The sequence below is a fragment of the Elephas maximus genome, chromosome 3 (genome assembly GCF_024166365.1).
Source record: "Elephas maximus indicus isolate mEleMax1 chromosome 3, mEleMax1 primary haplotype, whole genome shotgun sequence".
Lineage (NCBI taxonomy): Eukaryota > Metazoa > Chordata > Mammalia > Proboscidea > Elephantidae > Elephas > Elephas maximus.
The window spans coordinates 54,979,289-54,993,464 of NC_064821.1; the positions used below are offsets into that span (position 1 = coordinate 54,979,289).

Below are 14,176 nucleotides of genomic sequence, written 5' to 3' on the forward strand. Positions count from 1 at the left end.
ATCTTTCCCAAGTCATATAGAGGACTCAGTAATGCAAGAACAACATCCTCAACAATGCAGAGGAATAAGAGTGATATCAGAGAACAACAGAGATATCAGAAGGTGGGGTCTTGCAGCAACCATCAAGGTAGACTAGCAGCATCATACCAGATGAAGGAGGGGAGGAGGAGGAGGAGAAGGGGAGTAGGCGGGAGGGGGAGTGGGGAGAAGGAATAGGTGGGAGGGGGAGGAAGAGGAGGAGGACTCCACCCCAGGGACTCTCCATTCACCAGGAGAGACCAAAGAAATGCAAGCTCAAGGAACAACCCCCAATGTAGAGTTGCTTATTTTCATTCTATTTTTCTTGGATACACAGAAGAACAATCAAAACATTGATTTTACCTAGACAGGCAAAAATAGGATTTGTATAAGTGAAAGAGGAGAGAGATCAGGTGAAGAAAAATAATTTGAGACTGATGGGAACAACGAACTTTGGTCTCCTGTCCTTGGGTAAGCAGCTGAGAAGCTGGCAAGGAGCAAAAATGCCAGGCAACAAACTCTGTCCTTGGGCAGCTGCATAGCCCATCAAAGAAACAATATAAATTTGCTAGGGATTCTCCAGGAATCTTGGCACATCTCACTGTGAAATGTGTGTGACAGGTTGCTCTGTGGGATGCCTGCCAGTGTCGCTAATGAGCATCTCCTTAGGTCAGTTTGCACATGGGCCTCATTAGAATTTCTCCACGCTAATAGTGATGTTAAGACTGTAAAAAGAATCAGATGGAGTTCAAGGAAGATACAAAGAGGATGAAGGTACTCACAGGTGAGGCCTTCAGCAAGAGCAGGATGAAAACAATTCTCTTATTTTTTCATAAATCATCCGTTTCCTTTTTTTTTTTAATGTGCTCTAAAAGGAACATCAATGTATTGTAGAGAGTTTGAAAAATACAGAAGACCACTCAGAAGAAAATAACAACTACCTGCAATTCCACTAAGCAGAGTTACCACAATTGACATTTTGATGTCATTCCTTCCAGGACATCTTTATGTTGGTCATTATTATAACCCCATTCCAAACCAAACCCACTGCCGTCGAGTTGATTTCAACTCACAGCGACCGTATGGGACAGAGTAGAACTTCCCCATAGGGTTTCCAAAGCTGTAAATCTTTAAGGAAGCAGACTGCCACATCTTTCTCCCTCAGAGCAGCTGATGGGTTCAAGCCACCGACCTTTCCCTTAGCAGCCAATCACTTTAACCGCTGTTAAAAGTTAACCACTTTTAGCCATGGCCCCTGATCATTATTATAGATGTCGATAAATACTGATTTGTTACCATGCTTTTTTAGTGGACACAGGGCTTTGGAAGCTGTGTTTTAAACTTAGTATATTATAAAAATGTGCCCGTGTCATAATATTTATAAAAATGTCCCCATGCCATTGAATATTCTATCATGACCTGCCATTTAAGGAGCGCCTGGATTTGCCCTCTGTTGAATGGACCCCCGTTTATTGTTTACTTCCCCTATGATTGGGCACCAGTGCTGTTTCCAACTTTTCACTTGTATAGAGAATGCTTGGCTGAACAACCCTGGGCCTCCATCTCTGTGCACATGCTTGGTTACATCCTCAGGATAAATCCCTAGGTGTGGAATTGTTGAGTCACAAGGTACCCGTGTCATACGTTCAAGGCTCATGATTGTTGTTGTTTGGTTCCAGAGGTGGATTACCCAGTAAGCAAGGTAAGCACGGGCTTATTTGTGCATATTTACTGATCTGTAGTGAACTATTTCACATGGGTTGCACCACATCAGAGATGTGAAAGTGTTCACTACAGATTAGAAAACGTGCACAAGTATGCCCACGTTTCCCTTGCTTACTGGGTCATCTGTCCCTGTCAGGGACTGTAAATTTGAAAAGAGACTTCGATTCTGTAGGAAGGTGCTGTGGGGTTGAGAGAGAGACAGATGCCAGCCATACCCAGAAGCAGAATCTTTGATGTGGTGAAAAAATGTAAAAATCTTCACTACAGATGATCTGGTAAGCAAGGTAAGCACTGTGCTTACCTTGCTTATTGGATAATCCACCCCTGTCCCCAACTCATGGTGACCTCATGCAGAACAGAATGAAAATGCTGCCCACTCCCTGCCATCACCGCAATTGTTTGCAATCAAACCATTGTGATTCATAAGGTTTTCATTGGCTGATTCTCAAATGCAGCTCACCAGGCCTTTCTTCCTAGTCTTAGTCTGTACACTCCGCAGAAACCTGGTCAGCATCATAGTAACACGGAAGCCTCCACTAACAGGTGGGTGGTGGCTCTGCATGAAGTGCCTTGGCCAGGAATTGAACCCAGGTCTCCCACATGAAAGGTGAGAATTCTACCACTGAACCACCACTGTCCCCTTAGGGTCATGATACACATTCCTTAATGACCCTCCATAAAGGTGATACCAATTTACACTGCCAACATCAGAGTCTGAGAGTGCCCAGTTCCCTCATGCCAATAACATTTTAAATTGGATTAAATAATGTTCAGAAAGCCCCTCACCCATGAAGCCTGCATGAAGCCTGAACACCACATTATTTGAGGAAGGACTCAAGGAGGAGAGCAGAATTTTACAACCAAAGACTGGAAGAATGAGTTCCAGGAGGAAGAGTAAGATATGCAAAGACAAGGCCTTTGGAGTCCAGTGGGCTGGAAGGGGAGATGATCTCAGTGCTAAAGCTATAGAGAAAGGTGGAGGAGTGTCCTGAAGGCAAATCCTATGATGAAGGGTTGAAGGAACTTGGCACATTCATCCTGGAAAATAGATTTAGTGAGAGACATGACAGCCCTCCTCAAATATTTAAAAGGCTGTCTCGTAAAAAAGAAATAAAACTTAACTCAGTGAGGTGACAGAACTGAGCTCAGAGCCCAGAAATCACAAGCAGACAGATTTCAGCTGAATATAAAGAAGTGTTCCATAATCATTGGAACCTTCCAGAAAAAGCATGGACTTTGCACTTAAATTACTATCGTCAGCATAATAACAGCATAGAGCTCACCTCCACTCTTAAAGGGAGGGGATGGGGTAAAGGTTTATCCCGGCGTTTCTGCCAATTTGGTGTTTGTTGTCTGTTTAGGAAATAGCACTGAAAGTACAAAAAGAGGACGTTTTAAATAATAAGTTAAATGAGGCGCTGGCCATGGTAGAAGAGACTCAGAAGACAAAGGTGGCTGAAAGTCTGAAAGTAGAGAGTCTCACAATCAAAGTAAATGAGACATTAGCTGAACTGGAAACTACCAAGACGAAGATGGTAAGTGGTGCCTTCCTGGGACTGGAAAAGGTTTTCCTTGAAGCAAGATTATGATATCATGAGAATGCTTGGTTTAGACCAGGCACTGTTGATATTCTGACCAGATAAATCTTTGTTGTGAAGGGTGCTCCTGTGCCCTGCAGGAAGTTTAACAGCACCCCTGGCCTCTAGTCACTAAATGCCGTTATCACTGTCAGCCGGCAGTTGTGAAGACCAAAAATGTCTCCAGACACTGCCAAATGTCCCCTGGGGAGCAAAATCGCCCCCTACTTGAGAAGCACTGGTTGGCGCAAAAGACAAACAGAGGTGCCCTCTCTCCAGGGTATTCTAAGGAGTTGTAATGGAGGGTCCCCCACAAGACCAGGGAGAAGGACTGAGGAGCCCCGAAATTTAGTCATCAGTGAGTATAGACAAGGTATAGGCGGGAAGCCCACAGTCCCCAAATGCACATCTCCAGACTTTAAGATAATACTTTAAAACTTCAGCTCGCAAAGAAGTTTCCTGAATAAACTGAATGCTTCGAAGGCCAGTGTAGCAGGGGCAGGGATCTGGGGACCATGGTTTCAGGGGACATCTAAGTCAATTGGCATAATAAAATTTATTAACAAAACATTCTGCATCCCACTTTGAAGAGTGGCGTCTGGGGTCTTAAATGCTAGCAATCAGCCATATAAGATGCATCAATTGGTCTCAACCGCCTGGATCAAAGAAGAATGAAGAACACCAAGGACACAGGGCGATTACGAGCCCAAGAGACAGAAAGGGCCACATGAACCAGCGACTACATCATCTTGAGACCAGAAGAACTAGATGGTGCCTCACTACAACCGATGACTGCCCTGACAGGGAACACAACAGAGAACCCCTGAGGGAGCAGGAGAGCAGTGGGATGCAGACCCCAAATTCTCACAAAAAGACCAGACTTAATGGTCTGACTGAGACTGGAAGGACCCAGTGGTCATGGCCCCCAGACCTTCTGTTGCCCCAGGACAGGAACCATTCCCCAAGCCAACTCTTCAGACATGGATTAGACTGGACAATGGGTTGGAGAGGGATGCTGGTGAGGACTGAGCTTCTTGGATCAGGTGGACACTTGAGATTATGTTGGCATCTCCTGCCTGGAGGGGAGATGAGAGGGTAGAGGGTGTTCGAAGCTGGCAAAAAAGGACATGAAAAGAGAGAGTGGAGGAGAGAGCAGGCTGTCTCATTAGGGGGAGAGTAATTGGGAGTGTGTAGCAAGGTGTATATGGGTTTTTGTGTGAGAGACTGACTTGATCTGTAAACTTTCACTTAAAGCACAATAAAAATTATTTAAAAAAACAAACTTCAGCTTGCTATTCAACGCCCTCCACAACCAGGACTTGATATTGCATTCATCCAGTCATTCCTACATTGACCTGCAGGTTTGTGGGTGAGGAGGTAAGGGGGATTAAGATGCCAGAAGTGCACAAAGTAGCTGGGAGAAAGGGGCTGCGGTTGGAAAGACCGGCTTGGGGTGCGTGCGGCACATGCTGGCCATTGCTTTAGTCCAGAAACATCAGGTCTTGGACTCTTGGAGGGGCAGAGGAGTGTGGAGGAAGGAATCTCTGTAGACGTAATTGCAAGAGAAATGGCAGGACTTAATAAGTGACTCATAGGACATGAGTACCGAGAAAGGGAGGCACCAAAGGAGGCTGGCAGCCTTCAAGCCAGGGCACTGGGGAGATGAGGGCATCTGGATGGAAATGTGGGTGGAATTATAGATGGAAATAAGGGTGGACATATGGAGGTCAGGGCAGGGGTTCGTTTTGGAGAAGATGAGTTCAGACCAAGATGAGAGTAGGGTATCAAAGTTCAAAAATCTCCAAACTTTTGGAGGCACAGCAGGTTTGAGAGAGAAAGCAAGACAAGAGGTCTAAGTTTGGGAGACAACCCTGTAGGCGTGATTGGTAAAACCCTGGTCATGTGTGAGCTCTTGGGCAAAGGATTTACCCATCAGGAGAAGATCAGAGACTGAGGCCCAACATATCAATGAGGAATTGGGACAGGAATGTGGCATCGAGGGAGCCAGAGAAGGTGCTGTCAGAGCAGCAGGAGGCCAGACAGGATGAGGCGCTGAGATGGAAACACCAAGGAGAGCCTCAGGAAGGAGAGGGTAGTCATGAGAAAGGTTCTGAGGAGATTTAACCATTTAGACTCATTGGTGATTTTTGTTTTTAAGAAGTACAAATTCATTTGTTTTTTCTTATTATGTTGTTCATTCATTAATTCAACAATTGTTCAGTAAGCATCTAGGCCAAGACACTGACGCACTAATCTAGATGTAGGTATAGCGGTAAATGAGGAAAGATCAGTTTCTGCTCTCATGGAGCTTATGTCCTAGTGGGAGTGAGAAATAAAGAAACTGGATAATTTCAGATGGTGATATGCACCTCAGGAGCAACAAAACAAGACGATGGATTAGAAGGTGCCTCAGGCTTCTCCTTTAGACGGGTGTAGGGAGAGCCTCTGAAGAGGTGACATCAGACCTGAGACCTGAAGGATGAAAAGGAGTGAAGATCTGGGAGAAAGCATGCCAGACAGAGGGAACAGCTCATACAAAAGCCCTGAGGTTAGCACCTGGGTGGGAGAGACCAGAACTTGTTAATTGCCCCTGAGTTAGTTCCGACTCCTGGTGACCTTCTATATAGCAGAAGGAAATGTTGCCCAGTCGTGCGCCATCTTCGTGATCTTTGATATGTTTCAGTCGGTTGTTGAAGCTGTTTTGTCAATCCATCTCGTTGAAGGTTTCCCTCATTTTTGCTGACTCTCTACCAAACATGATGTCCTTTTCTAGCAATTGGTTGTTCCTGGTGATGTGTCCAAAGTAAGTGAGTCAAAGTCTCACCACCCTCGCTTCTAAGGAGCATTCTGGTTTTATTCCTTCTAAAGGAAAATCCTATGTGGGAGCAGAAGGGGGTGTATTATTGTTACTGTGACTGTCATCATAGCCGGCTCCCAATATCACATTAATCCAGCTCCCTGTTCTCCCAGATCATGATGGAGGAGCGAACATTGCTGCAACAGCAGACGATAAAGGCCCTCCAGGACGAGCGGGAGTCACAGAAACACGGATTTGAGAAGGAAATTGCGGAATATAAGGAGCAAATCAAACAGCACTCCCAGACGATTGTGAGTCTCGAGGAAAGACTCCAAAAAGTGACACAACACCATAAAAAAATAGAAGGCGAGATTGCAGCTTTGAAGGACAATGACCCAGGTAGGCCAGAGAGACTCGGAGGAGAGCTTAGCGTTAGGGATAAGTTCTCATTGCCCTGTGGGTCTCGATAGGCTGGCAGATAGGCTGGTGCCCTGCCTCATTTAAAAGGAGGCCTCCTTTCCTTCCTGTTACACAACAGTGTTAGAAGCCCCCCCTCCGGCTTAGGTTGAACAGAAGTAATAACTTGAGAAGTGCTTTGTGCCAACCCAGTGAGCCAGCGAGATGTGTAGGCTGCCAGGGCCTTTAGGAATGCGGAGAGCGGCATGGAGTGGGGTCATCTTTTCCACATGAAAACCTCCTGTGCTAGGGGCTTTCAAAGGCTCTTCTCTGCCATCAGCAATTTGTGACTTTAACTAATGCACCATCATAATCAGCCAGGATTTGTACCTTAAAAAATATACCCAAAGGAGCTGAAGAAAGAACTCAGGGTTACAAGCACTTATTAGCCCTGAATGACCAAGGTGGTGCATCTTACTGCAAAGATACTGAGCCCTTGGAAAAGAGTTCTCGAAGTAGAGACCCTCATGCCCTTGGCACTATTGACATTTTGGTCCAGATTATTCTTTGTTGTGGGGCTGTCCTGTGCATTGTAGGATGTTTAGCAGCATCCCTGGCTTCTACCACCTGTTAATTGTGGCAATCAAAAATGTTGCCAGGTATTGTCCAGTGTTCCAGGGGAGCAAACTCACCCCTGGTTGAGAACCACAATCCTGGTCTTGAGCTCAGTTGGTGAGCCGTCAGGACTTACCTCATTCATTCATTCATTCACTTCATACTTTTCAGTTGAGCAAATATTATGTTCCAAGCTCATGCTAGCCATTGAGGCTTCAATGATGGACAGCCAGGCATGGCTCCTTTAGTTAACTAAATTATTGCCCTGACGCATGACCTGTGTAATAACAGGATGAACAGGGCACCATGACAAAGGCACTCTGAGTTTCCTGACCTGGGTCCAAGTCAGAGGGAGGGTGTTTAAGGTGGGACCTGAAGGGCAGCTTTGTCACCCAGCACTTAGACCAGTACCTGCCATAAAGCAAGCATTCTGTGTTTGTTGAATGAATAAATGAATGAACGTGTGACTGAGTGGTGAGGATAGAAACTAGAAGACAGCAGGCTCACGAATGAGCAGGAGGTAGGGACAGGGGAGAACTGGACATAGAGTGTTCGTTCAAGACTCCTGTCTGGATGGAAAGGCGAAAGAAGGGCAGGCATGTAACTCAGTGGTTAAGGCGAGGGCAGAGGAAGCTGCATCCGAACCCTGGTGTCACCCCTTACCAGTTTAGCTGAGTGGTCCCCAGGAGGTTCCATTATTACTCCTGCACCCATTTCCCTGTCTGTAAACAGAGTTAATGCTCCCTGCCTCATAGAGCAGCTGGAAAGTTTGCGTTGCCTCCTGCCTGGGGAGAGCCTCCCGCCTATGGCACAGAACGCAGGATGGGTCTCATGGTGGAGAGGGCTGCAGGGCATAGGGAGGGTTTATAAGTTGGGAGAAACACAGGTGTCTATATAAGCACAGGGAAGCGCAGCATCAGTTGTATGAGGACCATATTAACACTTGCAGGTCCCTCTGGCACATTTCAAAAGGAGGAAATACAGCCAGACCCTCCTGCAGCACCTCCATCGGAGAGCAATGTCAAAGAAGATGTGTGCGATCACTTGATGTGAGTACCCCGGAGAGCGTGTGAGCACCAGAATATCCTCACCGCTTTGCCAAATGAGCAAGAGCATACAAACCCAAATCCCTGCTTCTGGCCATACTGTCAGAACGTGAAAAAGGGAAGTTGAGTTTGGGGACTTCTCACGGTTGCTTGAAGTTCTCGATTCCTTTAGCAAGTCAGAAAGGATCTGGGTAGATCTAGGTTCTGGAAGAATCTGGGCAGATCTACATTCAAATCCCAATTCCAGTACTTTCTAGTTGTGTGACCTTGGGCAAGTCACAGTCACCTCTCTGGGACTTAGCTTCCTCATCTGTAAAATGGGAATGTCCAGATGTAAGGGCGCACAGAAGTCGCTGGGTAAATGCTAGCTGTTACCATTAGCAGCTATTATTCCTAAGTACCTGCTAAAGGCAAGCCTATTCCTAGGCGTTATAAGCAGATGGTAGAGTGTTCAAACAACGGAGGCCACTTGGTGGCATGGGGTTCCAGAGAGGGGACTCCAACGTCAGGTAAGAGGTTGAACTAAATGACCTTTAAGGTCCCTCCTCATCCTGAGAGTTGATGAGCCTATAACTTGAGCCTCAAGGAACTGACAATTTGCAGAAAAAAACCTATGGCTGGGAAATATCCCACAAACCATTGCAAAGCAGCACGTGAACAAGAAGGCACTAATGTAGTGCAGAGGAAGTATTCAGAAAGCTTCTTGAAGAAGACAAACCCCCAGCCCAATCCTTGCATTAAACTCCACTTACTACAGGTGTTTTAATCCAAAAGGCAAAGATACCAGCCTCCATTCCATTCTATATTTTGAAAACTTGCCAACTGACTTGTTCTCCTGGTAGAAGACCTCTCTCTAAAGGTGTAGCATCTCTGACTTGGAGAAGAATCAGCACCCACCTGAACCTTCTCTGGTCTTCTTTCTTGTATACACACTTGAGTTCTAAAGTTTCATCCTCAAGATGGAAGAGGTATAGCCAAGATTAGAGAGAGAGAGAGAGAGAGATGGACAGATAGACGCACACAGATATACACACACATACATTTATTTTATTTCCATTCCAGTGATCACCAGTACTTCCTTTCGAGATGCAATTCGCCAGTATTTTGCTTTATTTCATAATAAACACACACTTTGCCCTCAAAAGTCTGTACAGGAAGAGCCGAGCCTGGATTTCAGAAGCCTGTGAGCTCCAATGGAGTGACGTTAATATATGCCCAAAGCCTGAGGCTCTTTACCTACTTCTGTACAAGCAATATCGCAGCTCTTTCCTCTCCCTCAACACAAACACACGCATGAAGTATCTTCCCCAGGGCTGCGATTTCTCATGCTTGCTCAGAACCACATTTCCACATTCTTCCAGTTTAACCCCCATCCAGGCACCTCCCTCTGCCTTTACTTTGGGGCCCCCTTCCCATGGACCACTGCTCCACTGGGCATAGCCATCCTTCCTGTCACCTAACCCGAGCTTTGTGGATCAAATGCGTCCTGCTCTCTGGGGCATAGTGGGTGGTGGGGAAAGCTGTCCCCATCTCACTATCCCTGTGTTCCACTTGGTTACCTGGGCCCCAAAGCCCACACCTCCACCAAGGTTTCATGAACCCTGTTCTTTTGCCTTCTGGCCCCACCTCTGTCCATTAGGAATCTAACAAACTGGTGAGAGAATGAAGTCCCTGGGTGGTGTAAACAGCTAACACACTCAGCTGCTAACTGAAAGGTTGGAGGTTCAAGTCCATGCAGTGGCACCTCGGAATAAAGGCCTGGTGATCTACTTCAGAAAAGTCAGCCATTGAAAACCCTGTGGAGCACGGTTCTACCCTGACACACATGTGGTCACCATGAGTCGGAAACACCTGGGTGACTGGTTTTGGCTGGTGAGAGAATGGAAGGCATGTTGTTGTCCTCTCTCTTCTTCCCCATCCTCAAAGTATCCCTGAACAACAAAACACAGTCTTCCTTCCTCTTTCAGCCAAAGATCAAAAGCCCACAAGCATATCAGTCCATGTCTGCAGATGCCCAAGCAGTAAGGAGCATCACCCTCATACAAGTCATATTTCAACCTCGAACCAAACCTAGCCAGAATCTTTTGTTCCATCTTGATGTCTTTTTTAAATGACCAGTTGCTGCTGAGTCGATTCCAGCTTAAGACGACTCCATGTGTGTTAGAGTAGAAATTTGCTCCATAGGCTTTTCACTGGCTGATTTTTTGGAAGTAGATCACCAGGCCTTTTGTCCTAGGCACTTCTGGGTGGACTTGAACCTCCAACCGTTCAATTAGCAGCTGTATGCATTAAGTATTTGCAACACTGAAGGTACACCAAAATGAATTTTTGCTTTAAGAATTTTTAAAAACAGTCCTTATCCCCCTTTCTGTGACTGGTTCACATGGGCCATCGCTGAGGTTCCCTTGCGTTTGTACTTGGCCGCTTCCAGACACTCAGAAAAACCACGCAGATGAAGTTAAGCTGACTTTGCCTATTTTTGTGCATTTCAGAGAAGATTTATTGACTGCTCAGAAGGAAATCCTCTCCCAGCAGGAGGTCATCGTGAGGTTGAGGAAAGACCTTACCGAAGCTCATGGCCGAATGTCAGATTTGAGAGGTTTGTGCCATTTTTGTGTCTCTCGACACCCTGACCTATTTCTACAAGAGAGGAAAGAAACAAGGCTTCGGAGTTGAAAGCCCTGGCACTCAACACCCGGTGGACCTGCTTTCCAGTACAGCTAGTGCACTCGTCTTTCAGGGTCAGCAACTCACCAAGGCAACGGAAGTTGTCCAGAGGACTGGAGGCGAAGCTTTGTTTTGCAGGGAGAATCTCCTTTACCCCCAAGAGTTTGCCTCTGGAAGCAGAGGCTTGGAGAGCAACCCCAGGCCAACTGGGGCAGGGCAGCCTGCACAAGCCTAGCACTCACTAGCTCTGGGACCAAGGGCAAGGTGGCCCTCCCATGCCTCGCCTTCTAGAGTTGGGGTGAAATAACTATGAGCTCTTCTCTCTTCTGGATGGACACAAACAACTCTGGCTTAAGAGTAAATTCCTACTTCGCTCTTCTTTTATTTCTGCCTCCTTTCTTCTTGCTTATTGCCATCTTCTCTTTCCCATCCCTAGCCTCCATCAAGCCAAAAGGCATAGGCAGGCATCAAGAGATATAACTAGGTTTAGGAAAGTGGAGGGACGGAGAGGAAGGGTCTTTTATCTTGTCCCCATCTCAAATCCTGTGCATCCCAAAACCTTCGTATTTTCTCTGTCTGGCTATTCCTATTAATACCTTTAAGGTATTTATGGATGAATTTTTCAAAGAGTGATTTTTCCATACTAAGGTATGCAAATATATAGTACAGAGGCTACAATTTCCAGTTCTAGAGTCAGGAGACATTGGACCCAATGCTGGATCTGCTATTTGTTAGTTGCATGACCTTAGGCAAGTGACCTTACCTCCCTGAGCCTCAGTTTTTACATCTGTAAAATGGGGGTGTAGAGTTGGTATGATGACTCAAGGTAAGGCAGGTGTCTTTCTTTGGGTTCCCCTAGAACCTGACCCTGACAGCAAAATTCCAGTGCAGGCAGTTTATATAAGAGATAAGTCCAGGAAACAGCAGTATGGGAGAGAGGAAGTGAAATAGGAAAGGGAAGAGAGCAAGTAAAGGGTGTGTTATCAGTTAGGTAACCACAGTGGGCAACTGGAGCTGAATTCTGCTAGGAAATGTTGGGGAACAGTGTAGAGCATATACCTCCCAGGTGCCCCACCTGAGGGGCGAGGGAGCTGGGGATGTATACACCAATTTCTATCAGCCGTTGGTTGGAGTTGTTTCACCTGGCAGACACACAAGCAGAGCAGGCTCCAGAGGCCTTAGGATGCCGGAAAATACCAAAGGGACACGGGCTGGGCCTGACCAAGCATGTAAGGCAGGAGTGCACAGTGCCCCACAGAGAAAGCACTCATGAAAAGGCAATGGTCATGAGTTGTGGTGCTGTTATTAGCAAAGGCACGAGCAGACCTCCTGGCTGATATTAAAGCCCCTCAGAATTCCTGGAGGGTGGATCTACGTCGTGGTTCTTATAGGCCTGGCAGAAGCTCTGTGGCCCTAGCAGAGACCCAAGTCAGGAGACCCTCTCACAGGCTTTCATGTTGCTCCCAGGGGAGCTCAGCGAGAAGCAGAAGGTGGAACTGGAGCGGAACATGCAGCTGGTCCAGCAACAGAGCAGCGAGCTGAGTATGCTTAAGGAGAAGATGGCGCAGTTGACCAGCCTGGTGGAAAAGAAGGACAGGGAGCTGGAGACCCTCAGAGAGGCGCTAAGGTGTGTGGGAAGGTGCACATGGCATAGGGAGTCCTGGCAAACCCAAGTGCCTGGGGAGCCTCACACGGAGAGGGCTCAGTCAATGCTAGTTGGGCAGGTGAGTGAATGAATATGTTGTTCCATTGCTTCACAGTCTCATCAGTTAAAGCAGGGCTTTGCTTAGTTCTATGTTTCTCAAACACTCCTGTCTAATATTCTAGATGACAGATCTCAGCTTAAATGCCACTTCCTCCAGGAAGCCCTCCTTTACCCCTCCTCACCAAACGTGGCCAAGGGCTCCTGCTCTTCCTGTGGTCCCTCAGTCCTGCACTCTGCCTAACCTAACACTCACCACATGGCATTGTTACTGCTGCCTTTTCAATTGTCTGCCCCCCACGCCCCTACGGACAGGGTCTCATTCACCTGGCCAATTATTAACTCCCTGGCACTTACTAGGGCCTGGCCTGGCACATAAAGGGAACTTAATAAATACTCATTGAAAATCAACTATTTATGTATTGAAATGAACAAACTAGGAGTGTCAGAGGTCAGCTTAAAATAAATATAAAATGCCATGCTTGTCCCATGTCCCTTGTCTAAGAAATACATATGATTTTGCATTTTGTCCAGAGCTTATCCATATTGTAACACAAGAGTAACATTTGAGTAAACTTGATGTTTCCTGTATATCCTGTAGCTCTGTGGGCCTGGTGGACATGGCCAGGGCAGATTCGTAGAGAGGTTAAAAGAACAGGCCGCAGATACAGAGTGCCTGGGTTCAAAGCCAGCCTCCTCCGTTTCCAAGCTCCGTGAGTTTGAGCATACTGCAGTGTGCCTCTTTCCTTGTGTGTAAAATGGGGCAAGGAGAGTCCCCACCTCATGGGATTATTACGAGACATAGACGAGTTAACACATATAAAGTGTTAGAAATAGCAGATACACAGCAAGTACCTCAGTAAATCTCTGACAGGTGTCCTACACACCCAGGGTAGGTGGCAAGGGTTGGTGCCTACAGCTCTGGCTGCTATTCTCTGTTGTTGTTGTTGTTGTTAGGTGCCATTGAGTTTATTTTCAACTCATAGTGACCCCATGTGCCAGAGCAGAGTTGCCCCATAGAGTTTTCTAGGCTGTCATCTTTATAGGAACAGATTGCCAGATCTTTTTCTAAGGAGCCACTGGGTGTGTTTGAACTGTCAAACTTTCAGTTAGCAGCCAAGCACTTGCTTAACTGTTGCACCACTGGCACTCCTTACTATCCCCTAAGTCCCCTAAAACCAGATTCCCTAGAAATCTGGTGCAGGAGACTTGAAGACTCTAAGAATCAGTTACCTATAAAACGGAGCTCCCTTTCCTGTTTTGCCAGTGGACACAAAGGTAATTTGTGGTTCTGGAACCTTGTTCTGTTGGCATCCTGCTGCCCAGTGACTCCTCCTCTCTGCCCTAGGGCTTCCCAAGAGAAGCACAAACTCCAGCTGAGTCCGGAGAAGGACGAGAAGCCCAGGAATACGGCCCAGATGTGTGACATCTCGGTGCAGATGGAACCAATCCACACGGGTATTTTCTTGGGTGGCCTAGAGGTACGTGACCACCCAGTTCTGAGCACCTGGAAGGACATGTGAAGAAAGAGGCCCATGTTAGCTCTCTTTCCTTGTTTAGAAACATTTTTATTTTCAATTCCAAAAGTATTGTTTGATTGGATGAAATGTAAAAAGCAAAAGCCTGACCTCTC

The 14,176-nt window shown here is 46.6% G+C and overlaps 1 protein-coding gene across 10 annotated transcripts in view; it reads left to right on the forward strand.

The window, feature by feature from the left end:
- FHAD1 (forkhead associated phosphopeptide binding domain 1) overlaps positions 1 to 14,176 on the forward strand; it is a 199,312-nt gene that overhangs the window by 146,952 nt on the left and 38,184 nt on the right. For 8 of the 10 annotated variants that reach the window (XR_007516537.1, XM_049877983.1, XM_049877982.1 and 5 more), the window contains 6 exons: positions 3,105 to 3,278; positions 6,291 to 6,516; positions 8,078 to 8,177; positions 10,667 to 10,773; positions 12,309 to 12,468; positions 13,892 to 14,024. Coding sequence is in view for 9 of the 10 variants with exons in the window: in XM_049877983.1 (XP_049733940.1) it covers positions 3,105 to 3,278; positions 6,291 to 6,516; positions 8,078 to 8,177; positions 10,667 to 10,773; positions 12,309 to 12,468; positions 13,892 to 14,024 (900 nt within the window). In the remaining variant the exon portion in view is untranslated. The remainder of the gene's footprint in view (positions 1 to 3,104; positions 3,279 to 6,290; positions 6,517 to 8,077; positions 8,178 to 10,666; positions 10,774 to 12,308; positions 12,469 to 13,891; positions 14,025 to 14,176) is intronic. The other 2 variants (XM_049877989.1, XM_049877990.1) reach the window with 1 other exon arrangement.